We start from the raw sequence: 27,649 nt of genomic DNA, 5'->3' as shown, positions 1-27,649 counted from the left end.
GCCCTTGCTCGCTCTCAGCACCTCCTCAGCCTTGGTGCCCACTCTGGCCGTGCTTGAGGAGCCCTTCAGCCCGCTGCTGCACTGTGGGAGCCCCTTTCTGGGCTGGTGAAGGTCGGAGCCGGCTCCCTCAGCTTGCAGGGAGGTGTGGAGGGAGAGGCATGGGCGGGAACCGGGGCTGCACATCGTGCTTGTGGGCCCGCATGAGTTCCAGGTGGGCGTGGGCTCAGCAGGCCCCGCACTGGGAGCGGCCAGCCAGTCCCGCCGGCCCTGGGGCAGTGAGGGGCTTAGCACCTGGGCCAGCAGCTGCTGTGCTTGACTTCTCACCAGGCCTTAGCTGCCTCCCCATGGGGCAGGGCTCGGGACCTGCAGCCCACCATGCCCAAGCCTCCCCAACGCGCACCGCCCCCTGCTCCAAGGCGCCCAGTCGCATCGACCATCCAAGGGCTGAGGAGTGCGGGAGCATGGCGGGGAACTGGCAGGCAGCTCCACCTGCAGCCCCGGTGCGGGATCCACTGGGTGAAGCCAGCTGGGCTTCTGAGTCTGGTAGGGACTTACAGAACCTTTATGTCTAGCTAAGGGATTGTAAATACACCAATCGGCACTCTGTATCTAGCTCAAGGTTTGTAAACACCAATCATCACCCTGTGTCTAGCTCAGGGTTTGTGAATGCACCAATCGACACTCTGTATCTAGCTACTCTGGTGGTGACTTGGAGAACCTTTGTGTTGATACTCTGTATCTAGCTGATCTAGTGGGGACGTTGAGAACTTTTGTGTCTAGCTCAGGGATTGTAAACGCACCAGTCAGCACCCTGTCAAAACGCACCAATCAGCTCTCTGTGAAATGGACCAATTGGCTCTCTGTAAAATGGACCAATCAGCAGGATGTGGGTGGGGCCAGATAACAGAATAAAAGCAGGCTGCCGGAGCCAGCAGTGGCAACCGGCCTGGGTCCCCTTCCATAGGGTGGAAGTTTTGTTCTTTCACTCTTTTCAATAAATTTTGCTGCTGCTCACTCTTTGGGTCTACACTGCCTTCATGAGCTGTAACACTCACTGCAAAAGTCTGCAGCTTAACTCCTGAAGCCAGCGAGACCATGAACCCACCGGGAGGAACGAACAACTCCAGACGGGCCGCCTTAAGAGCTGTAATGCTCACCGCGAAGGTCTGTAGCTTCACTCCTGAGCCAGCGAGACCACAAACCCACCAGAAGGAAGAAACTCCGAACACATCCGAACATCAGAAGGAATGAACTCTGGACACGCTGCCTTTAAGAACTGTAACACTCACCGTGAGGGTCCGCGGCTTCATTCTTGAAGTCAGTGAGACCAAGAACCCACCAATTCTGGACACACTAGGGCTCAGCGAGGGCAGAAGGAGGAAGGGACAGATCCAGGCACTGATCCCTTCTGCCTGCTCTGTGGGCACCTCTGCTGTACTAATAAAGTCTGTCTGCACTGCAAGAAGAAAAAAAAAAAAGAGAAAAGAGAAAGAAGAAAGAAAATTTAAAAAAGCAGGAATGAAACATATACAAGTAAAAATGTAAAAGGAACAATAAGAAACATTAAGAATGAAAAATATAGAAAACAAAATACATACCTCAGTGGATAGACTATTCTAGCCGGGCTTAGTAAAAACTAACAGTTAATTTAAAAAGAGTAATGAGAAATTTCCTAAAATGCAACATACGGAGACAATTATTGTTTTTAAAAAAATTAAGAGACCTAGAAAATAACTCAAGAAGCTTCAACAGATAATAATAACAGTTTCAGAAGAAGAGAATGAGAATGGTAAAGAAACACTATTTAAAGAGAAAATAGCTGGGATGTTTTCCAGAAATGATGAAAGCCCTGCCTTTCTAATTAAATCTTATTAAATAGATTAAGTAAAAATAAATACACATTGAAAGTCATTGTTGTGAAACTGCAGAACACATAGGAAAGTAGTAGGGGAAGCTTTAAAAATTACCAGAGGAAAAAAAATTAAAGATTACCTACAAAGGAATGATATTTACACCAAGAGCAGACATAATCAACAGCAACAGATGTTAAGAAAACATGGTTTAATATTTTTAAAGTGCTGAGGAAAATTACAAATGGCCTTGTATAGAATTCTAAACACAAACAAATTACCAATCAGGAGTAAGCATAGGAAAAATTCTAAATTTCATTGATTATATGCCTTATTCAGATAGTTGTACAGAAACTGATGATTCAATATCTAAAAAGTGTCTGATCTAATCAGAGGTCAGAAGACCCTGTGGGCATGCCAATAAAGAAGACCAAGATGTTTGAATATGCAATGCTTTCAATGTGATCTGTGAGCTCCTTCTGCAAATAGCCTTTTTTTCTGCAGCTCATGGGTGACCTTTGGGTGATTCTCCTACCCAGTATGCCCACCACAAAGAGAACCAGATTCACCAGAATGAGGATGATTCTGGACCGTGGGGTCACCTCAACTCGGGAACGTGGCTGTGCTCATTGACATGGGAGAAGTCATGCTTGGGGCCACTAGGTGAAGCCAGGAGGAAAAAAAACACACCACCAAGTACAAAGACTTCTCCACTGTCCTCCTCCCAAAGGAACTCAAAGTTCTTGCTCTGAGTTCACCAAAGTGGAATAGGGTGTTCTCTAACTTAATCTTGTCTTGCAAAGTAGAACTTGCACTTCTGGCCATGAAGAATAACTAGTACCTGAGTTGCCCTACTTCTGTCTAGAAATAGAAAACTGGAGAGCAGACAGCACAGACTGTGATTGCTCAGAAAAGAGAAATTAATGAGCGAACCCTGTGATCACTCAGACTTTCTGCCTAAAGACACTTTCCAGACCATAACACAGGAGGGAACCCTAAGCAAAGCACAACTATCTTACCGACATGCTTACATGTTGAAATGCTAATACTTTGGGAGTCACGGGTTAAATAGAATATATTACTAGCATTAAATTGTAGAAAAGAAAGGTGGCCTACTGGCCAGTATGTAGCTAGAATGGATAATACACAGGAAAGAATATTTCGAAATCCTCATTTGGTTTTCTTAATAATAAAACCTACCCCTTGAAATGTATACTTTCTTATCCACATTCCAGTATCTGGAATACGAAACTGTTTGACAAATAATCATGTGCTGTTTGGAAGAGGTCTTCTTGGCAATAGCAACCTATGGAAATAATTATTTAACTACTAAAAGGGTTAAGGTTAAAAAGGAAGTACCTTCTAAGGGACCCAAGAAGCATTAGAGACAAGTTATATTTAGCATCAGTTAGAGAAAAGGAAGACAAAACCAAAAAGCAAGCCCCTACCAAAAAAGAGAAAACCAGAAATACCAAAAACATTATTTAATTACGTATTTTTACCTATATTTTATAATTCCAAACACAAGGGGCAAAAAAATCCTCCATAAATGGAAGTTCTTTAGGTGGTTCCAGGTATCTGCTTCAGTTTATAACTATCTTCACAGTTTACATTTACAGAAATATAACTATTATTTCTTAAAATTCACATTTAATACAAACTTTCAAAGATATTTAAATGTAGGATAGTAGTAAGAAGGCTTTTAAATCTTAGAAACTTGGGGGCATGACAAGAGCAATTCCTAAATCCAGATGATGATTTTACCATTGCTATGTATAAGCTGCCATTTGTAGCAGGTTTTACGTGGGACATTATTGAACATTTTCGGGGGTGGGGGAAAAATAAGAATCTATTTTATCATCTTTGATTGCAAACATGGGTTCATGACATGTCACAAAGCTACTTTCTCTGAGAGCAGTTAGTATCTCCAAACCAGGCTAGAATTTCTAAGGGCAGTCTTGCCTTTTGGTGGACTATTAAGTATTTTTTTGGTGATATTTCCATGTTTGGGGGTGCATTAGCCATTAAGATGAGCACCAAGGCGAAAATGGAGAGGTGGCAAAGCTCTAGTAATACTCTCCTGCTCAAAATGCTTTTGATGCCTGAGAAAGAAGTAGGTAGTTTTGAGCCAGTAAAATGCATACACATATATAATAGTCAAACATTATAATTTAATGTTTTCTGTGTGAATTCACAATTGAAATATTGTATAATATGACACCAATAAACTGTGCAAAGGTCTTTGAGGTAGAGCCTTATTTAAATTCTGCATTCAAATACATATACTTTACATAAATATCTTCTCAGAGTTATAAACAAAGTTTAGAAATATGGTAAAATCTCTAGAATTATCAGAGGTAATTTAGAGGCAAAGTGGCCTGTTCAGTAACTGATATTTCAGCAAAAGGTCATAGCTTCTTCTATTGATTCATGGAGTGGGGTTAGCCTGTGGATAGACATTTGTACTAACATACACTGATTACATTCATACTACAGAATCATATGTTAGATGCCAGAGCATAATCTTAACCTTTCATCCTCTGCATACACTCCTATTTGGGTACTTAGCATGCCACTGCATTTACTCTTGATGAAGTTTGTCTTCCCAACTAGATTTTAAACATCCTTGGAGGCAGAATCATGAGATATTAAAAATCTACAAATATGTTGGCTCTTCAGCGCTAATAAATGATAAAATGTACCCAGTAAAAAACCAAGCAGTATTTACAGCCAGCTATTAAGAATCTTTTCAAACACTAATTGCATATACTCAGAACTGAATTTGTTGTTTTTCACTCTAGACCAAGCTTTGGATTTCATTTCTGAAGTTTGAATTTTCTGAGTCACTAGTAATGTCCTTGAGGATGATAGTCTGAATTTTCTCTGCAAGAGTACAAAGATTGGCTTTTTTGAGACCTTTAATCAATGTGTCATATGCATCTTTCTTTCCATGAAGTTGATGCCAATTACGAAGCAGTTGAACTTTCTGTTCTGCTGTGTCTTGGACATTGTCATTCTTGATCTCATCTATTTTGGCTTCATTGACACCATTCTTTCTAACAAAGCCTTTAACTTGACTTAGTGTCATGACTCCAGCAATAGTGGTGATATATTTACTCAAGTCAACATCTGAAAAATAGAAAATAGTCTGAAAATTTGTTTTTCTAAATGAAATTCCCATTAGTGAAAACCATGTTTATTTCTCTTTTTATAGTACTTCAGAATATAGCTAAGTCCTAAAGGTCTATGAAGAGCTGACTAGGGGAATACAGAAACAAGACAACCTTGAGTTCTAACTCCAAATCCTGCCATATACCCAGTAATTTGTTAAATAACCTGGGCCACAATACATAACATTTCTGTATCTTCTTTTCTCATTTATAAAATAAGAGGATTGGAAAAGATCACCTATAACATCTCTTATGGATCCAATGATCAATGACCCACAAATCTAAAAGTATAAGCAAAGAGTTTATGACCATCTTATCTCTAAATCACAGATCAAAGAACAACTGAATGGAATCATGTATGTTGTTATAGAGTTGGGTACACTGATAATACCTGAGATCTACAGTACACTTTAACCTCTAGATCTTTTTAGGCAGGAGTTCTGTAATACATCTAGCTGATTATGAAGGAAAAGTTTCTTAAGCCTCAGACTATTGTGTCCTATTGTTACTTGATTATTTTTAACTATGAGTATTCATTATAAATTTAAACAAACTGCCTGATAAATGCTTTATGCTGAGCAGGTAGAACTGTATGAGAAATAACAAGATCCCATAATATGTCACTGAAATTAGTAACATTATTTTACTCTGAAATTGGCCTATTACTCTAAAGGATGCCATCTCTATGAAATAAAATGATAAATGCCTTACCAGATAAATTTATTGCCACTGTTTCCTAGAAAGCAAAAAATGGAAGCAGAGAAAGACAAATAAAAATATATCTTTAGAATATTCTAAATGTGAACTTCTAATTTTTCCTTAATTCAGAAAGAAGTACAATCAGTTGCTTGATGTATAAAATTAGGAAGCTAGATTAAGTGATTAAGAAGGTTACTTTTACCATTCAATTTTTATTCTGAAAGGTTCCGGCCTTGCCAGAAACTAAGCAATATTGTCCTAGTTTTTAAAGGCAAGAAACCTAAAGAATTCATAAAATAGGTTGAGGTTATTTTTCATATAGACTTATTAAAATAAAAAATATAACTACTCTAAAATTTTCTTCCCTGTAACTATTCTTATTCTTAATACCAGAAAATGGCTCAAATTGAAATTTTTTTTACCATATTAATTTAAAGAATCCTAACTCCCACTGAGCCCTGGCCCCAAATAAGAAAATAATTCCATTAAGTGCAACTGGTTTCTTTTCTCGGTGTATTTCTTGCTATCTGAAATATATTGATACCATGTTGGGAAAAGATATGGTGAGACATAAGGTCAACCGGCAGCCAGAGAAAGTTAAGCTGTGCCCTTATGACAAACTTTAAGAGCAATCTCTTTGCTCAGGCTTGGATACTGAACCCATGCCTGGTAAAGGCTGTTTCTCTGCAGGGATAACAACAACACTGAACATGGAGGTTGGCCAAGTTCTTTTTTCAGCTCATTTTCAGCACACTCTCAATTCCCTCCTTTGTTGATTCTTGCGGTTTTTGAATTTGGGTACCATATCATAATTCATCTGTGAGGCCCCTTTAACCTATGCACACACAAACACAAGCAATGTTTAAATAAAGAAAGTAACAGGCCGGATGTGATGGCTCACACCTATAATCCCAGAACTTTGGGAGGCTGAGGCAGAAGGATTGCTTGAGGTCAAAAGTTTGAGACCAGCCTGGGCAACAAAGTGAACCCTGTCTCTATAAAAAATAAAAATAAAAAATTAACCTGGCATGGTGGTGCATGCCTGTAGTCCCAGGGTCACAGTTGAGGCAGGAGGATCACTTGAGCCCAGGACTTTGAGGCTGCAGTGAGCCATGACTGCACCCCTGCACTCCAGCCTGGGCTATGGAGCAAGACTCCATCTCAAACAAAATGAAACAAACAAACAAGAAACAAAAAAGTAAAAGGAAGTAACAAAAAGCCAAATCACTAATTTCTCTATTTTTCTTTTCAAGGAAAGCTGATACCTATTTCAATACCTACAGGATTTAAGGTTGGAGATTCATGAGAACCTTGGTTTTCCTTTCTGTGCTTTCTGCATGTTTTCTGTACTTCCTTTCTCTTCACTGAAAGAACAAAGAAATTTTATCAACTCAGGTCTCAGCCTTGTAGAATGCACGTGAGAACATACTTTCACACTAAGAGAAATATAAGAAGGAAAAAGGAGAAATTCGCAGGAGACCGCTGATTTTGGAACTTTCGTACTACTAAGTCAAGTGTTCTAGTGAAAGGACATATCTTAATTAGTCATCTAATTACCACAGGCTGGCCTAGCAAGGAGATGGCTTTTGACTTACCATATGGCAAGCACCACTCTCTGTCCAGCAAAGATGTGGACGGCAAGACTATGGCAGGATGCAGAAGCCGTAGGACAAGCAAGTCAACATCAACTTGCTATGGATGCCCAGAAATGAAATACACACACAAATAACTCAAGCATACATACTCAATAGGTGTATGCATTAAAGTCAATGTGAGATAGAAGAATCTGTATGTCTCTGAGCACAATTACAGTGCTTAAATATCCCAAATGTATTTTCAGCTAAACAACCGCTAAAGGCAAGGCAAACTTTCTTCTTCAACTGAACTGAAGAAACAGATAATTGTTCTGAGAAGGGAAAATTGGAGAAGGGAAAACTTCTAAGTTACTGAAAGTTGGTGTGACCCTGTAGTTGATGAATGACTTAAAGGGATTTTTCTAGACTAATTATGATAATATCTAATTTTGGCTTTTCTACTGACTCTACTAAGTCACCTTTGTATAACATGTGTCCCCATAGTATTTTAAGTTAAGAAGGAGAAATAATTGAAAACAAGCAATTAGGCCAAGGAAGAGGAGGCAGAGAAGTACAAGTTTTTAAAGTGTTCCCTGCAATGTGTTTCCTGGGAATGCCTTTGCTTCTTGTGTTCTCTTTTTGCATAGGGAGATCTCAATGAATAGTGAAGAATTACTTCTGATTTTTGGCCAATTCTGCTGCTGCAGAGAACACCTGTTCATAGGAAGGATGAGAATACCACTCAATGCCCCAAAACTGTTGCTCAGAAACTAGCTGAGGAATAATTTCATTTGTTCTTATCAGTCAGCTCTCAAGGCTGCATTCAGGGGCAAGAAATTAACAATACATAAATCTACCAAAGTGGTAGCTTTTTATAGGTAAGAATGAGGCAAATCTTTGTGAACTACTTCCCAAGTTATTTCAATCTGCAGTTTGAACAAAGCAAGAACTTACCCCAAACAATTAGTGGAATTGGCAAAAGAAGAAGACAAAGCCACCACAAGTTAGATCTGGATCCTGCAGGTTGGAACATTGGACATTTTATATGAAAATAAGCAATCTTTAAGATTAAATAAAGGACTTTCTAGTAATCAAGAGTGATTGGTTTTTCTTCACATCTTTCCATGGGGTTGGGGGAAAGGAAAATATAACCGTAAAAAAATAATTACCTTCCTCTTTGCACTTGGTGTTGCTGGTAAGTGTGCATTCCTTGATGATTCCATGTTCACATCTAGAAAAAAAAATACAGGAGAAATTCAAAAGCCTGGCAGAATAATTCCTTTATAATTTTCAATGGCACTTTATAAATTAGGGGCCATTTTATTCATCTTTGCATCTCTGGCAAACGTATTCCTTCAAATATTTCTAAATTAGTACCTAAAGCTGGCACAAGTTAATATAATTTGGATGGCTGGATGAAAAATATCATAAGGAATGACTCTGTCTTAAGATTTCAAGAGTTAAAGGAAGATAGGAAAATAGTGACACAGAAGAGAGATGAAGTGGATACAAAAATAAACTTAAACCTGGTAATAAACTGAACATGTAAATCCTATAGCTTAAACTAGCTCTTAAAATAAACTGCCAAAAGTAATTTCAAAAAATTCCTATAGACCAAGAAAATGGCCAGGTGATAGCCACGCCCATGATGTAGCTCAGGGAGGGTACTCAGCTGGCCCTTAGAGGCTGCCACTTTTAGCAACTGGTGGTGATCAGGAGACTCAAGAGGTGCATGTGTGATTTCCTTCAGACAGACAAACATTCACAATCAGGTTGTCTGAGTTCACAGCCTCTGCCCATTACCTGACTAGGTGAGCTTGGGAGGTCACACTGCCATGAGCCTATTATCTCATCAATAACATGGAAATAATATTATCTATTTCAAAAGGTTATGATGACAAGAAAATTAAATCAAGATTATGAAATATTTGGAACTACTATTATTGTTATTATTTCACTAAGTCAGCTGCTTCCCCAATGCCTATCTAGCCTGTCATCATAGGGGCACTCTCAGACACTTGTGGCCAGGGGAGAGCCTGGGACAACTGTACATAAAATTTTCCTAGCAAATAAAACATAAGGCATCATGTCCTTATTTCTTAAGCCTATTAGATGAACTCCTAAAAGTGTCCCAAAATTACTTACAAGGCAGGTTCTCTAACTTTGGGTCAAAACCAACCTCTTTAGCCTAAAAGACAAGGCCCTTCATGATTCAGCCCTGAACCCTTCTCAGTCTTTCCTACACTCAAGCCAGGTATTCTGTTTTCCTGAGCTTCCTTTGTCTCTTTGCAGCTGCTGTTTCCCTGCCTATAATGTGCATTCCATCCATGTGCACCTGTTAATGCTCTTTCTTTTCTTTCTTCAAGATTCAAGTCATGAGACACATTCATGTCTTCACCTCCATCTCCTCAGGCAGAGTTGAAAAGTTTTTCTGTATAATTTGTAACACCTGGAACATAAGTCTCTTCTGATGCTATTCTCATGCTGTTGAAACACAATAACCATTGCTTTCCTTGACTGTCTGTGCTTCTGGACTGATACCTTGATGCCAGGCATATGTCTGGCTCATATCTTTAGCTTAAGTGGCCAGCAAAGTGTCACCTACACAGGAAGTTTCACCAGTGTTTAAATGAGCAAACAGTCATCTAGTTGCTTGGAGGCAAAGCAGGACTAGAACCCTAATTCTTAACTCTCAGTCAGTGTTACTTCCCTAGGAAAATGATAACTCTCATGTTATATCTAGTGTTTTAATCAGAGAAAGACTAAAACTTACTTGGTGCAAGGGTCACAGTGTTCACATACAGTAGAGTTACAAAAAAAGTTTGGTTTACATCTGCACTTGGTATTCTGGGTCCGGGTGCAGTTTATTTCCACTTCTAAGCCTAGAAAATCAGTTTGGAAACTATTAGTTATAGCGGCTAATTATAAGCAGACTATGAAAATGGTGGGCAAGAGCTGCATGGATTTTTGAGATCCACTGCTTATATCAACAGTCACAGCATGACACCAGTAATACAGTCAGTGTTTAAACACAGAACAGGAAACCCCAGGTTGAAATGGCCAGCAATCATTTAGCAGCAACCAAGACAAACCTCACCAATACTTAGACGTCTCCCCTGTTCCTCTAGTCTCTAGCCTTAACACTCAAAGGGTGACCTGGGGACTGGCAGCATGAGCATCACCTGGGAGCTTGTTAAAAATGTAGAATGTTAGGCTCTACCCCAGACTTACTCCATCAGGCCAATACCAAGGTCCTCACTCAGAGACTCTGATGTAATTGCCCTGAGGTGGGACCTAAACATGAAACATTTTTAGTAGCTCCCTAAGCAATTCTAATGCACTGCCAGGGATGAGAAACATTGCTTTATAGGCTGAATAGGGATGGGAAAAGCTTTATGTCCAGAGGTTTCTTCATGTCAAACAAAACTAGAAACACTTCTGTTATACTTCAATCTGGGTCCTTAGAATACATTGAGATATCCATGAAAATTCAGGTCCCCAGATGGAATTATCAGGACAAACTAAATCCCCAAAGAAAGGGGGAGCACTCCTACCTACCTTTTGGATTTCTGTGTCCTTGTATCTGCAGGCTTCTGAATTTTTCTGGCCATGAACGAGCACCATTATATAAGCGTAAGTCGAGGCCAGAAAAAAAATAATTTCTGAGCTTTTGATTTGAGCTGATGAACCCTGTTCCTAGGGTTCATATTTACTCATTCTCCTATATCTGGAAGAATTGCCTAGACTTACTCATAAAGGTCTAGACCAGTAGTTAGCTCGGCACCTGGTCCTGCGGTACCCTAGCCACCTGTCCTTCCCTTTCCTGTGTGTCAACATAGCACCACAGTAGGCCCCAATTTCAAATTGTCTTATAAATGGTTCTACATGAAATTCCAAGATTGGCCTCTTTCAATTGCATTTTAAGACTCTTACCATGTCCTTCATCACACAATCTACATCTTCTGCATTTGGAAGAAAAATGGGCTTTGTCTGTGTACTCCTTCCCTTCTTGGCAGGGCACGCAGTCTGGTTCATCCCCATTGACTGTGCAGTCCCTAGCTTTCCTTTCACCTGCCCAAGGAAAAAAGGAGCAAGTGTTTGAACAGGACACGGGCAGGTAACAGGGTGGGAAGTATAGAGGGATGACAGACAATAAAACTCTTCTAAAACACAAGGGGAGGGGGGGTAGGCTAATGAGATATAAATACAATGGGGGAGAAGATTATTTTAAAAGTCATGTCAACAGACAGAAAGTCTCCCAAGACAAAAGCTAAAAGAGTGACTGAAGCCCATAGAAATAGGATGATTAGCAACAGGAGCATACAAAAAAAAAGGAAGGTTAGAATGACAAAGTACACTGCATGAAATGCCTTTGCCAAGAACTAACTTCCTTGGAGAAAGGGGAGAGGTTGGTTGGTATATATTCAGAGTGGGGATAGCTGTTACTGGCCACTGAGATTATCAAACTAACTCACATTGCTCTGACTTTTCATTTTACTTTCCAAAGTCCACAAATCCTGATAAGAAACAGTGTAATAAGGAAAAGAACATTTGAAGTTTTAAAAGCCTTGGTCAAATCTTGAGCAGCTATAAAATCTTTAACAAAGTGTTGTTTTCTCCAAGCCTAAATTTCATCCTGCATATGATGGAGATAGTAATATTTCTCTTGCATTGCTGTCAGAACTGCACTCGGCCTGCCTAGTGAGCATGAGAGTTCTCTTTGTTCTCCCCTTTCTATTACTTTTTCATCAAAAGACAGGATATGTACGGATGGGTTTTGATAAGCATTAACATATTTATGCCAAAATTTATTGTCTATCAGGCTTGTTATCTTAAAAACAAACAATTTTAAATAATATACATATTTGCATTAATTTACTTTAAAAATAAAGTTTGTCACTGTATTGCTATTAGAAAGCATTATGTAATGTGTTCTCTTAAAAAATTCATTTATCTGATAGGTGTTTATTAAATGCCTATTGAGTCCTAGGAACTTTTTAAAAGTTTGATATGATGCAGGAAATAAGATAAAGCCTTCATCACCAAAGACTTCACCTTCTTGGGATGCAGGCAGACAATACACAAATAAATATATTGATATCAAGTGCTAAAAAAATGCTATGGGGAAAGCTAGATGAAGGTAAGGGAATAGAGAATTAAGAAGAAAGTGACAGAAAATATCAAGGGAAGTGTGAGAAAAACATTACTAGTGACTCTAATTGTTAATGGTATAACTAGTTTTAAAAATATAAGCAGTTTAATCTGCTCTGCTCACCTATACAGCAAAATTAATTTCTGCTGTGTTTCCTAGGAACATGAATTCCTTAATAACTTCATATATTCTTTTTGATAAAACAAAATATTTACTACATGAGCAAATTATGACATGTAAATATATATGCGATTTTAGTAAGTAAAGATAATAGTCTGTCAATAGTAAAAAACAAACAAACTGGAGATTCCCAGAACAAAATTCAAAAATAGTGCATAGGGCTATATAACATTGTAGCAATATTTAAAGAAAACAGAACCCAAGTCCAAGTATAATTTTATTTTTTGCTAGTGGTATTATACTGGTCTCTGAATGAATTGGTCTCTTTAATGAATTATCTTGCAGAATGTGCCTAGCACAACTTCCTTGGTATAATGGAGATACAGTAAACCACAGGTTCTTTCGTTCCTCCAAAGTATGAAAACAAAATTTATTAAAATAAGAAAATAAGTAGTTGTTTTATTGAAAATCAGATTTTAAAATACTTTTTTTAGTATAATGGTACATATGCTTATTATAGAAATGTTGGAAAAGGCAGGAAAGTATAATAAGAACTTATGTATCAGGCCGGGCACAGTGGGTCATGTCTGTAATCCCAGCAGATTGGGAGGCCAAGGCAGGCAGATCACCTGAGGTCAGGAGTTTGAGACCAGACTGACCAACATGGTGAAACCCCGCCTCTATTAAAAACACAAAAAATTAGCCCGGTGTTGGGGTGTGCTCCTGTAGTCCCAGCTACTTGGGAGGCTGAGGCTGCAGAATTGCTTGAACCCAGAAGGCAGAGGTTGCAGTGAGCTGAGATCATGCCACTGCACTTCAGCCTGGACTACAGAGTGAGATTCCATCTCAAAAAAACAGACAAACAAACAAACAAAAAACTATATATCAACAATCTGGAGATATTGCCGTTATTTTGTTGCATTCCTATGCATATAATACATACATACATGTATATGCATGAGCATATATATAACAGGTGTGTATATATATATGTACAATGTGTATATATGAAATATGTATGCAGTATACCATAGAATCCTTCTTATTGAATATGATGATGTGGGGAGGACTTCTTTGATCATTTAATCAAAAATGTCAATTTACATAGGAAATCACTTAAAAATACTGTAAATATTTTGTTTTAATTTATAAAATATAACTATATAATCATTTGACAATTTTGTGATATAGAAGTTATTATAATCCCAGGTTCTTTCTTAAGTCACATCCATAATGCATCACCTATAATTTCCTGTTTGTCTATTTTTCTCTTCCTTTTTCATTTCTTTCTTTTTTTCTCCTCCCTCCCTCCCTCCCTTCATTTTTGATGAAAGGAAAACATAAACATACCAATAATCTGTATGAATGGCTTTAGAGATTTTTGTGATTTTTCCTACTACTTAACTTTTATTTTTCCCTCACAAAATTCATCAACAACATTTTAGCAGCTCATCTTTATTGAATTCTCCAAAGCACTCAACCTAGTTTTCTTAGAAATAAAATCTGTCTTTTCTCTGTATTTGTATTTCATTAATTTATGCAATATTCAATCAAATTACATATGAATATCACAACACTAATGAGCATAAACAGATTTGGAAGCAACTTAGATATTGATAAGCCTAAAATTCAACAAGAGGGAATTGAAGTGGGAAGAGTATTTAACATGGTTGGATGCCATCCAGGATATTTTATAGATGGATCAGGGAGAATCAGTTAATCCAGCCAGATCAGTTGGAAATCACTTAAGAAGGTTTATATAATTGAGGATTATATTAGAAATATATCAGAAAACATGACTTTGATACATACTATTTCAGTCTTTAAATATTCCAGAATTTACGTAAGGAAGCTACGTCATATTGATAATGAAATATCATGTGTACAATATTTTCCTTTATTTTTGATTATTTTCTCAGGGTATTTTCATATAAATTAATTGCTATCTTAGCAAGTATAAACAGTGGGTTGGGGGGAGGGGGGAGGGATAGCATTGGGAGATATACCTAATGCTAGATGACGAGTTCGTGGGTGCAGTGCACCAGCATGGCACATGTATACATATGTAACTAACCTGCACATTGTGCACATGTACCCTAAAACTTAAAGTATAATAATAACAAAAAAAAGTTAAAAAAAATTTTTTTCAAATTTTTGACTCATATATCCAAATGTCTTTCTTAAAAGTTTGTAACAATTTACATTCACTTCTTAAATTAAAATAAAGCGAAACCGAAAAAGCAATAGACAAAAATCCTTGACAGTTTGATGTGCAAAGCATATTTTGTTCATTTTAATTTACATTTTAGGTTTTAAAATTATGAACAAAGATTTCAATTCATAGAGCAAATTGATTGTGTTTAGCAGGTTATAATAAAGCCAGGAAGCCATTCTTTATTCGTGTTGGAGAAGATTTAAGTGTAAATAGGTTTAAGTATAAATGGGTTGGGTTATAGGGGAGATTTTTCCATAAGGGTTATTAAAATCTGGACATGAAGCACAGGGAGACTGGTAGAATCTTTTCACAAACAGGACCCATCCTGTTTTACAGCTTGAGTGCTGGAAGCCTGGGAGGCCAACCATGAAACATACTACAGTCCTTTTTTGTTCTATTAATCTATCACATGAACCCATGTGCTATTTTCCTTTTTTCAACTCTACTCAAAGTTGAAGAAATGTTTGCACAATTGCATTTTGCTTAGCTTCTAATTTACCAGTGTTTGAAGGATTTGTGATCTGAAATTAGTTTGCCCTTCAAAGTATTGATTTAAAAAAAAAAGCTGTTGGTTTCTGCCTGTTGCTTTTCTTATTCGTCTTGTTATTCAGCTGCAAAATGCAAATATATTTTGCAGGCTTCAGTGCCAGGACAGCTTTCTTAGAGACCTTCTGATTGAAGGGAAGTGCTGAGACATATCCCTTAAGAGTAGAAGTCTCTTGCTTTCAGAGTTCCACTATTGTTATGGTAGATCCTAATCAGTTTTGACATGATAAGCTTTCATATTCACAAATGAGTCATTTTTGCTTAGAAAAAAATGGAGCCAAATAGACCAATCTTCTCATTTCAGAGGTGCATGTCACTTGTAAATTAAATTTATCCGTAACCACATCAAATAAGCATGATAAATATAAATAAAACTCATCTTTGGAAAATAATTTCATAGTTGTTTTTCTCTCAGTTATGTTATATAATATAGGGGAACCAAAAACTGTAAAATTATTATAGTCATGATTACTATGTGCTACTCCTAACTGTGACTTTCACTGTAATCTCTGGATGTTTTGTGTAACATACCTGGAGGACAGGGCTTATGGCAGAATTGGCCATCATGATGCAGGTCTTCCAAGTTCTGAGTCTCAACTGTAGTAACAGTCTTCCTCAATTCCAGTCCCTTGGAGTTGATGTCAGTCACTTGGGCATTAACACTTTTGGACGATAATCTAGCAACAGACGTAAGAACCTGTAAAATAAAAGCATGAAGAGAATTTTATTGATTTCTGAAGTAAGCAACGTGGTAAACAAGTGTAACCTACCCAAAATTGGCAGTATCTGCTGTGCACAGGCAAAGACCATTGTCTTTGAGGGCTCCACTGTCTTTCAGATTTCTCTCCAAGAAAGCAGCAGGTCACTTGTATAGCAGTTCGGATCTCAGGTTCTTCAAACCACACTAGAAACAGCACCATGGATGATAGAAGCCAGGTGTTCTAAGGTGAACAGGGCCTCCCACTTACTGCCCTGTGTTTGTGGGTAAAATCACTTACATTCTCCAAGTCTCAGTTTCTTTATCTATAAGTGGAAATAACCTCTTCCTCACAGGCTTGTTGTGAAAATAAGTGGAATAATGCACTTAAAGCTGTTGGCACAGAACCTGGCACATAACAAATACATGCCCAATAAGTGTGCTACTTTTATTATTAAAGTTTCAGTGAGGGGGAGCATAGTGGAGAAGGAAAGAGAAATTTCAAAACAACTGTGGTTTGAACCCCAGGTCTGCCACCAAAGATGAGTATCTGAGAAAGGCAAAGAGACAGAGGGAGACAGAGAGTCCCCTATGGGTATAATGCCCTGCCCTCCTTGATATACTAAATTCACCCAATATTTAGGAGACCTTATTATGAGAAGGGCCACAGTTCCTGGTTTAAATCATCAAGTACCCAGGTGACAGATTACACAGAGTGCGAGAAATGATTTGTCCAATAATTCACAGTTAAGAGTGGCTAACAAGAGACTCAGAACCAGGACTTCTGGCCCAAATCTGGGCTGTTTCATATTTGTAGAATAGTTTCCTAAATATTTTACTCCATCTAGGCATGCAAACAACTCCATTTGTTTTGAGACAATTATTGGCAAGAAGCCTGCAAAGAACCTTCAAAACAAATGGATACTGGGGAAAGGGGAGGTGTTTGGCAAGAATTCGCTAAGAACCAGAATCCAGCCCCAAGACCTCCAGTCTGGGAAAACTGTAGCAAGACCCCTAAAGCCAGGGCTCTTGCTGGCGGGGAAGGCAAAACTTGCCAGCCCTGCCCTGAAGCTTGGGAAGAAGCTGAGTTTGTGTTCCCCTCCCTCCAGTTTGGGCACTGAATTTCTCAGAACAGCCGTGACCATGACTGCAACCTCTCGCAGAGGTGAGGAAATGGAATGCACAGACAAATAGTTAGAAGCTGGAAGTCATCCTAAGCTAGAATCTGTGCATTTGCTCCCTTTGAACCTCTCAGAAACAGGGACACATGAAATTTGTTCTTTGTATCCGATGACAAGAACCTGAGAGAACAATTGGATATTCACCCATTACCTGCAGCATCAGTGAGGAAGAATCACTTTTCATAGCCAACCAGGTTACAGAGTAGAAGAAATGATGCAAGAATTAGCAGACACAGAAGATAATGACTGAAACTCTGCCCTAGCACCATGGCAGTCTGAAAGGATCTCCACACTTTCTCAGGAATAGTCAGCCCTCGGATCTAGCATGACGGTTACAAATAGAGCAACAGCTCAATGACCGAATTAAACTAACTACTGGAAGAAATATAGACCCCCATTCAGGCTTATTCCAGTGTCAGTGTGGCAAATGGCCTTGATGAGCTAGGATCTGAAAAGGAACCAAAAGAAGAAGGAAAAAAAAAAACCCCACAGACAAAATAAAAGCATATTGCCTTCTTACCCCCTGTTTTTATTGAAGTTCAAAGCAAACAGGAAAAGACTTTTAAAAAGAAGCAAAAAAAAAAAGGCATTCAGTGGTGAGAAATGACAGCCCTCAGCATGGCAAGAATGAGTAGACAGATGCCTGGAACAGTCAGTGAGAATTCTCAATTTTGAGCACAGCATCACACTGCAAACGGTTTGTTGTGATTTAGAGAGACAAAAGCAAGCTTTAGAGTCATCACAGTGAAGAGGGTTTTACTTTGTTTTTGTTGTTGTTGTTGTTTTGTTTTGTTTTGTTTTAGACGGAGTCTTGCTCTGTCACCCAGGCTGGAGCACAGTGGCACAATCTAGATCTTGGCTCACTACAACCTCTGCCTCCGGCATTCAAGCAATTCTCCTGCCTCAGCCTCCCGAGTAGGTGGGATTACAGGAATGCACCACTATGATGGCTAATTTTTTGTATTTTTAGTAGAGACGGCATTTCACCATGTTGGCCAGGCTAGTCTCAAACTCCTGACCTCAGAAGATGCTCCCGCCTCAGCTTCCCAAAGTGCTGGGATTACAAGCATGAGCCAACGCACCCGGCCAAGAGGATTTTACCTCTAGGCAAAGCCCCCACAAGGGAATTTCTTCAATATGACCATTGTGCTCAGCTACTGCAGAAAAAAATGCCCTCTTGATGAGGGGGTATAACGGTGGTCCAGAAAATTCAACAGTAGAAGGTTAGGGATTAAGAAAATGAAAAGTGAAAGAAAAGAGGGACATTTCAAGAAAAAAAAAAGTTTCAGCAGTATATTATCTTTTAACACACAGAAATTTTAATGGTGCTTATTTCTAGTTGCTAAGACTATTTTTCTTCATTTTGCTAAACTCATCTTTTCTTGATAATGCATATGTGTTTGTTGTATAATAAAAAAGTTTAAAAGGTAGCAGGGTTGTGTTGAGCCTAAAGATCTATACTGATTTATCATAACAAACTGTGTTATTATTTTTTAGTAAAATGGAAAATCTGGGTAATAATGGTAGTAAATCTATAACAGCAACTTAGTATTTGAAAGGTGGAAAAAATTCTAAACCTTTGAATTATCAACATTGAATTCTTTATATAAATTTTGGTTATTTTGCTCTTCTAGTTTTCTTTGGTAGTCTTATAATTTTACTAAATCAAACATCACAAATATTAACCTCTGTTTAATCGGATATATTTTCTTAAACCAGCATAATCAAAGCCATTTTATTTCTCTTTGGTCCTCTAGGACTAACTATATCACCACTCATTACAGCAACGTTGTTTGATGGTAAAGAAAATTCTCTTTTATTTTTGAAGTAAAATTACTGGACACAAAAATATGTTACACTAAAGAGAACTTTTTAATTTTTGAAATCGAAAGCTCAGTTATACAAATCACCAGAAACTGGTAAGTACAGTTTGCAGTAATTTCTGTCTCTGATGAAATCTTGGTTTATTTTTTCTTAAAGAATACTTACCATGGAAATGTACTTTATTAACCACACCCTGATAGATTCCCATGTCAAAAATGCAACAGGAGTTGCTGGTTGCCAATGAGACAATAAGATAAACAAAAAGTACCTCATAATTTAGGATCTCATTGAGCTGTTACTGAACTAGGAATAAACAGATATGTTTCTCAGAACAACTGTCTATTTTTATGCCTCTAGAGATGACATGGGTTAACTTTCTTGTGTGGCTTATAAACTGAAAAAAATCTAATAATGCAGTATTGTTTAGGCACCCATAGAGACTGCTCTGGGAAGAAAGACACATATAAGTTCTAGGAGGTTTGTCTTAAAATATTACGAATATTATTTTACATTTGAACCGAGTATTTTTGAAAGTGCACTTTATTATACAAGTATAATAGTTACCCTTCCATACGAGCTCAATAAAATAAAATGCTTAGCTTAAAAGTCACTTAGAAATGCATGTTAATAGATTTATCTGAAAGTTAGACATCTCAAATTGAAAGTGGACATTTTAACCCCTGGCTTTGAATTTCAAATAAATTGATGAAAATAGATGGGTTATGGGGTTCTACAGGAAAGAGTGCTCCCCACCCCATTCCTCTCAGAATGCAGCAAAGAAGTAACAGAAGGCAGAGGGGTACTTGAGAGAACAGTAGAAACAGAAAGTGAGATTTTTTTTTTTTTTTTTTTTTTTTTTTGAGACGGAGTCTCGCTCTGTTGCCAGGCTGGAGGTGCAGTGGCGCGATCTCGGCTCACTGCAAGCTCTGCCTCCCAGGTTCAAGTGACTCTCCTGCCTCAGCTTCCCGAGTAGCTGGGACTACAGATGTGCACCACCAGGCCCAGCTAATTTTTGTATTTTTAGTACAGACGGAGTTTCACCATGTTGGCCAGATGGTCTCAATCTCTTGACCCCGTGATCCGCCTGCCTCTGCCTCCTAAAGTGTTTGGATTACAGGTGTGAGCCACCATGCCCGGCCGAATTTTTTTTTGTAAAGGGGAGTGTTGACACCAGCAAAGCATCCAGTTAGCTTCTAAAATTTTAAACAATTAAACTAAATGTTGGTATCTCATTATATTTACAATTTAGAGCAGAAAGGACTTTATAGATGACCTAGCCCAAACCCCTTTTCTGATAGAGATGGCAGTGTATCCCAACTGGTGAAGTGACTGGCCCAGTCATGCATCTAGCAAAGGAGATTCAGGACTATCATGGGCGAAACTGTGTCCTCCCCCAACTCCCAAATTCATATAGTGATACCGATACCCTAACTTCCTGAGCATCCGAATGGGACTGTATCAGGAGATAGGGTCTTTACAAAGGTGATTAAGTTAAAATGGTGTTAATAGGGTGAGCCTTAATCCAATGTGACTGGTGACATTTTAAGAAGAGGAAATTTGGTATATACAACTTCCAGAGCTCTTGTATTTGGAAGGCTGGAAGGGTCCAGACTTTGGAAGAGTGTCTTGGCTTCACTGTTTTTGTTTTGATTTTTTTTTTTTTTGCTTTTTTTTTAACTAAAGCTATATAAAGCTTGTAGACAGTATAAATTTCTAAATTAAAAAAAAAGAAGAGGAAATTTGGACACACATACAAACAGAGGAAGATAATGTGAAGACACATGGAAAAGAAGGCCATCTACAAGCCTGAACAGATCCTGCCCTCGTGGTCCTCAGAAGGAACCAGTCCAGTTGGCACCTTGATATCAGACTTCTAGCCCCCAAAACTGTAGCCACCCAGTTGGCAGTCCTAAGAATTTAATATAAGGAATGAACTATAGTCTCTTGATTCTCTTGGATTCTTGATTTGTGAGACATTAGTGGTACATATAAACTTGGGATCCCTCACAGCTGAGCCCAAGAATTTCCCATCTTGGATGATCACTGAGCTAAATAGGCAAGAGATTTCCCATGGTCTTCAGAGCTAGAATTAGCAGGTGCCAATATGAACTAGAGCTACTTCTTTCCAGACTTATTGGTCCTGCTAGGCTAGGTTGAAATCTCACCACCCTCTACTGCTGAGGACAAAAATGGAGCAAGAAATGAAGTTCCACCGACTAATTCTGCTTGTCTGCTTGTAGACTTTCAGTTACTTGTCAACACCTGAGGAAAAAGAAATTCTAAAAGACTAACAGTTTATTATTGAATAGTTTAAAATTTCCAATAAGATAATGCATCTCTAATATATCTGTGTAAAAAACAGGGATATAGTGATGTCATCTTGTCCTACTACATTATTGAAAACCTGAAATAGAAGTAAAATAAATTTTTCTACATGGAAGAGATAAGCAAAGATCCCATTCGTTTGTATGTTTTTCAAAATGTGTACATAAAAATACACATGGTAATCTTATCCCAGGGATGTCCTCTTTCTTTCTTAAAGCCAATCTCTGGAAAGTCCAGGACAGAGGTAGTTGAAGCAACAGTTGCAAGTTACTGATTAGATCCATGACTGGCCAAGCCATAAATAAAATAAAATGAATGAGCCTAAGAAATTCCATCTGAAATTACATTTTGAGTTTAGTGCTAGAGTCAGAAAAATAGTTCTCAAGACCCCGACAGACATCAGAATCCTTTAGTGATGCATTATTTAATAAAAAGTGCTAAGGCCCCTACACAGACCTAAGGAATCAGGATCTCTGAGAATGGGGAAGTACCCTTGGTGATTTTGAGGTTCATCACAGTTGCAGGGCAACTAGGTTAGAGGAAGCAGAATCTGAGGTTAGCAGGTTACTACATTTACATGTGAGAATATAAGAGTTTTATAGACTAATGGCATCTGTGTTCAGCACTTGCAAATCAGAATTTGACTTCTCATGAAGAAATAATGACCCTTCCAAAAATAAGCTTGAAGATAAGAGAAATGACCTTTGGTAGAGGAAATGGGTAATGTAAGGGCTATAGAGTCCTAAAATACAGCCCCAGAGCCCTTACAAGCCCAGAGGGGCCACGTGGGTCATACAAGAATAAAGCAACCTGGGATAAGGGGCTACAGAGAGAGGGAGGGGCTTGGGACCAGCTCTGCCTGTGGCCACTACCTGTGGGCACTACCTGTGGGCAGTATAGGCCCAGGGCTTTTTTGTATTATTTTTATTCGACAAATAAAAAAAAATTGTATATATTTATGGTATATAACATGATGTCTTGAATTATGTACATATTTTGGAAGATAATTATGTACATATTTTGGAAGATAATTAGCTAAATCGAGCTAATTACATTGGGCATTCCTTCACATACTTATCATTTTCTTTTGTGTGTGTGTGGCGAGAACACTTAAAATCTACTCTTAGTAATTTTCAAGTATACAATACATTGTTATTAGCTATAGACATCAAGTTGTACACTAGATCTCTTGAACTTATTCCTCCTAACTGAAATTTTGTATCCTTTGACCAATATCTCCCTAAATCCCCCAACTTTGCCCCCCACCAGCCTCTGGCAACCACTATTCTACTCTCTACTTTTATGGATGCAAACCTTTTAGATTCCACATATAAACGAGATCATGCAGTATTTGTCTTTCTGTGAGTATAGGCCCAATTTTTAAAATCAAGCCTAAAACCTTACAGACATTCACGTGAAAAAAAACAACAACAACCAGTTAATTAGGACCAATGATCTCTGTGAGAATGGCTAAAAACCAAAGCTAAATCCTCAGCAAAAAAACAAGAGTCTTCACCCGCATACTCTGACTTCCTCTCGCTCTCTTTTTCAAGATATCTGCCCTCACAAATAAAAAGTATTCACATTTCTCATATCTTATATTTTTATAGCCTCACAAAACACAGAGGTGAATAGAAACACAATGCTGCCTGACTTCACTGAAGGACAGGCTATCATTAATGAATCCAATGTCAAATTGTCAAATTTACTCTAATTTTGCCAGTTTATCCCAGTCCATGCCTTAACACAACCTATAGTAAGCTTGCTCACTTTGCTGGGCTGAGTATATCTGCTGATTGAATCTGTAGTCAGATTTGCTAATTCACAAGGCTGGCCTTGCTCTAAAGGTATGATTTTTTGTTTCTTTGTTTTCTTTGTAGACGGAGTCTCACTCTGTCGCCCAGCCTGGCGTGCAGTGGCATGATCTTGGCTCACTGCAACTTCCACCTCCCAGGTTCCAGTGATTCTCCTGTCGCAACCTCCCGAGTAGCTGAGATAACAGGCACGCCACCACACCCAGCTAATTTGTGTATTTTCAGTAGAGTTGGGTTTTTGCCATGTTGGCCAGGCTGGTCTCAAACTCCTAATCTCAAGTGATCCATGATCCACCCACCTTGGCCTCCCGAAGCGCTGGGTGACAGGTGTGAGTCACCCGCCCAGCCTAAAGGTATAATCTTATACTAAATTCACTATCATTTCTACTTAGTGGGACTCAGGCTAGTTGTCCTATATAACTATGATTGCCATTTCTAAATGTCTAAAGATGGGGTGACTGGGCTGTACAACAGTTTATTTCAAATCAAGAAAGCAGTTGTGATCAAAGGGAAGAACCACCTCATTTCCTTCCGGGGAAGGTGAAGTTACCAATCTTACAAAAGTCAATTTCTCTCTGATTTGGGCTTTACTACTCACACTGTCACTTCAAAGACAATAAAGGTAGGCAAGTGGACTGAAGATTTGTTCCTGCTTGAGACTGAATTGAAGATATTTAATTGGTGTTAGAAGTCGAACTATATAAAAAGCTAAAGACTTTTTTTAAAGCAAGGATTTTCCAGAAAATAAAGAGGATTTGTTAAATGTTATTTTTCCACTTTTATGAATATATATATACATACATAGCAAAAAGAAAACTACACACTAAGGCTATTGTAGTGTTGTACCTTATAAGGAAGTACAAGGTACAACATATAAAATTATGTTGCTTTTTATCGTTTTAAATTATTTTATTATTTTTCATCACAAGTCCTAAAATTTTAATATGTAAGTTCTATGAGTAATTTTTTAGTAACAAGAAAAAGTCATATATATATATATGTATCCCAGTACATTTAAGAAATGCTTTTTTTCTAATAGTAAATTATAAAAATAAGTAATAAATTAAAAAATAAATAATAAAAATTATAGTAATCCCAGCTCATTTAATAAATGCTCTATCATGTATCCAATAAAAAATATGAGATAAAAATTATGTAGAAATAGAAAAAGGTTTGTGTAACATGCAAAGGAACAAAAAACAGACTATATATAGCTCAAATTAAACATGCAATTATGTATATGTGTAGACAAGGCTAAGAATTTATAAGTAAAATAAAAATTCTTTACATTAGTGTGGTGAGATAAAGTATAAATGTAGTTTTTAAATATTTGCTTTTTGTTTCACATCATGTGGTCATTTTTTCTATATTTACCTATTTAAAAAGAAGAAAGGGTTGGGTTCACTGTCCTAAATTTGGTTTCAAGTTGCTTTTTATCAATTTCAAGGTTTAAATTGTGTTATTTTATTTTTCATCATAAGTAAATAGTCTTTAGTACCTATTACAAAACATGTGCTCATCAAGGGACTTTTGGGGCCCAAGATAATTTGCCAAAAGCAATTAACTTCCTAGGGGCTTTCAAGTGGGGGGATTTCCTTACTTAGGTTTCAGACCATCTCTTAAGAAACAGTCATTCTCTCAAACTGGCAGTTTACTCTGGTAATCTGGCACCCCTAAAGCATTGTAGTAGCCTTCAAAGAGATTCCTTTGAAACACTGACACTTCTCCTATGTGTCAGTATGAGAGTATTCAGAAGGAAATTACTTGTCCAGTGTCTCAAAGAGCTTACTCAGAGACAACGTCCAAATTCCAGAACTTCTTTGCCTCTAATTTGCTGCTAAGGGTGGTAACTGTATTTCAGGCATGAACATTAGAGGATTTTTCATTAGTCTAATTGTAGCTGGTAGTGGGGGTGCTGCCATTTATCAATTTAATTTTTGCTTGCAAACCTGGCCATCATTTACAAATTTGTGTTTTTTCCATCCTGGTTGCTAATGTCTTAATTCATATTTTATCATTTTATTGTATTTGTAAGACTTCTCAAGTCCTTTGTGATGTAAATATGGCCCATTAAAAATGAAAATAAATAGCCCAATTTATGTTCGTTAGGTTGGCTTAAGAAAAATTATTAAATTACAAATTAAGCTACAAAAATGATTAAATATTCCATTTTATGTTCTTTGGGTTGGTTTAAGAAAAATGATTAAATTACAAATTAAATAACTGTTCTTTATTTTCCCCACAAAACTATTCTGTATGACTGCTTGTAAATACACAGCTTTATTTTCCAAAGGCCCTCTCCCTTTCCTTTGACCATAAGATAACCATTCTACAAAATGTAAAGGAGAGCAAACTGGTTGTCCAGTGATTGCCTGGCCAATGTCCTAAATAATGCAAGACAAAACCTGTTGGGGCCCAATAAAATAAAAATCCATGGACTCTTAGAGGCTTCGGAATTCAAATGAGCCTCATGGATCCACATCCCTTCGATTAGCAAGCTGGCATTTCTGAGCGAGGGACTTTCCAAAACAGGCTGCTCAAGTTTCTTGGCCAATAACAGGGTCATGCACAATTAAAAAAAAAAAAAATGCAATCCACAGCTATTTCTCAAACTAATTTGTAAAGTAAGTTTGACTCTTTTTCTGTCTCCTTTAGAAATTTGTCAACTTTTTGGGATTTCAAACTTTTTTATTGTAAGTGTCGGAGTAAAAACACTCAGAAATAGGAAAGAGGAAACTAACACCAGGAAGGTTGAGAGAAGGAAAGAGAAAGAGAAGCAAAAGGGGTTAAGGATGGGGATACTTGTTGACTATAGTTATCACCAGAGTCAGAGGACTAGGGGAAGAGGGGAAAAGCAGAAAACAGCTCCCCACCCATCTATGTCCAGACCATTAATAGAATTAAAATTTGCTTCTGTATTCCAAGTAATTAGCACTTTGCATCTATTTTATTTATTGCTACTACTAAGAAAACAACCGTGAAGGCGTAGAAGCAAACATTTTCTGTAGACACATGAGGTGACACAAGAGTGTCGAAACTTCTTTAAGGATAAAGGCCTGATGTTAGGCATGTCGTGAGCGCAAAACCAATTTCTGTGTAACTAAATTTAAAAGAGTCATATTAGAGGGGAGAAATGGAAGATAAACTGCAAAACGTAAACAATGATTACTTAGGTGATAGAGTTATGTCTGATCTTTGTATTTGACTCATCTGCATTTATAAATTTTATTTAATAAGCCTTAATTTCCTAGGCCATATATCATATACAAATATAAGTTATACCTAACTTATAGGTATTATAATATGTATATATACATAAATATATGAATATTTATATATGCGTGTGTGTGTGTATTCTTTCAGAAAAGCAAAGTTTTCTTCGGGCTTTAAACACGCAGCCTCTGGTAAAGGTGCTATTGGTACAAAAGTTCAACAAGCATAGCTCCAAGCTTTGACAATTTTCTTACACTTTACTAATACTGCTGTCCAATAACTATGAGATTTTCAAAGCAGCCAACATTGCAGTGGTGCAATGGTTAATAACAAGAGAGAGAAGAGTGTGGCCTGAGGTTGTATAAATGTTTTCTCAATCTTGAATCATTAATTTTCTCCAAGGAAGTTTCTAAAGAAGCCCAAATAGTGCACACTATTTCTGAAAGGAACAGGATTTTTTTTTTTCTAATCATAAAATGGACCCAGACATCTCAGCCTCTTGGTGTAATCTGGATATCAGATGCAATCAGCGAACAGCCTGAGTTTTGGAATTAGATCTGAGTTCAATCCCATATCTCCCATTTACTAGCTGTGTGATCTTGGCTGAATTACTGAAGCTCTCTGAACCTCATTTCGCCATCTGTAAAATGGGGATGTGGTCATCTTCCCCACTACATGGCTCTCGTGAGAATCCACGGAGATCACATTTGTAAACACTTCTCTCGCTATGCCTGGCACTTTGTTGGGGCCCAGTAAAATAAAAATCCATGGACTCTCAGAGGCTCCGGTACTCAAATGAGCCTCCTGGATCCACGTCTCTTTGATTAGCCATCTGCAAGCTGGCATTTCTGAGCGAGGGACTTTTCAAAACAGGCTGCTCAAGTTTCTTGGCCAATAATAGGCGCCGGGTTCTGTGCGGTGGGAACGAGTACCACCAACCCCAGCAGGAGACCAAGCAGAAATCACCATGGGAGTGCAAGCTAAGAAAGGGCAAAAGAAGAAAGAGAAGGGCAGAAAAACAAAACAAAATGAAACCACTCAGGCAGCGACTTACAGTCTTAAAGAGAGAATTCCCGGAAGGGAGACAAGGCAGTTTCTTTTTCTGTGTGACAATAAAAAACGGTAAACAAGCCTCCAGAAGCTCATTCAGCCCCCATATAACTTTTTCGAGAAAGAAAAGGTGCCGTTCTTCCGAGCCCTCCGGCTTAACCACTGCTTCGGTGCTGACTTATTTCCTACGTCTGAGAACTGCCAGAAAATGAGCAATAT

General features: G+C 38.0%; 1 protein-coding gene across 3 annotated transcripts in view; it reads right to left on the bottom strand.

Annotated features, from left to right (window-relative positions):
* Positions 1–3,319: 3,319 nt before the first annotated feature.
* The window catches only part of FAS (Fas cell surface death receptor), a 45,005-nt gene continuing 20,675 nt past the window's right edge, over positions 3,320–27,649 (bottom strand). For 2 of the 3 annotated variants that reach the window (XM_034931063.3, XM_063607794.1), the window contains 8 exons: positions 15,858–16,023; positions 11,227–11,364; positions 10,067–10,175; positions 8,463–8,524; positions 8,248–8,310; positions 7,001–7,083; positions 5,732–5,756; positions 3,320–4,979 (listed from right to left, as the gene is read on the bottom strand). In XM_034931063.3, coding sequence (XP_034786954.1) covers positions 4,648–4,979; positions 5,732–5,756; positions 7,001–7,083; positions 8,248–8,310; positions 8,463–8,524; positions 10,067–10,175; positions 11,227–11,364; positions 15,858–16,023 — 978 coding nt within the window. In that variant the 3' untranslated portion in view covers positions 3,320–4,647. The remainder of the gene's footprint in view (positions 4,980–5,731; positions 5,757–7,000; positions 7,084–8,247; positions 8,311–8,462; positions 8,525–10,066; positions 10,176–11,226; positions 11,365–15,857; positions 16,024–27,649) is intronic. The other variant, XM_055093114.2, reaches the window with a different exon arrangement.

Source organism: Pan paniscus, chromosome 8, assembly GCF_029289425.2.
Source record: "Pan paniscus chromosome 8, NHGRI_mPanPan1-v2.0_pri, whole genome shotgun sequence".
NCBI lineage: Eukaryota > Metazoa > Chordata > Mammalia > Primates > Hominidae > Pan > Pan paniscus.
The sequence above is the reverse complement of the archived record's forward strand: the minus strand, read 5'-3'. Positions and strand labels throughout refer to the sequence as shown.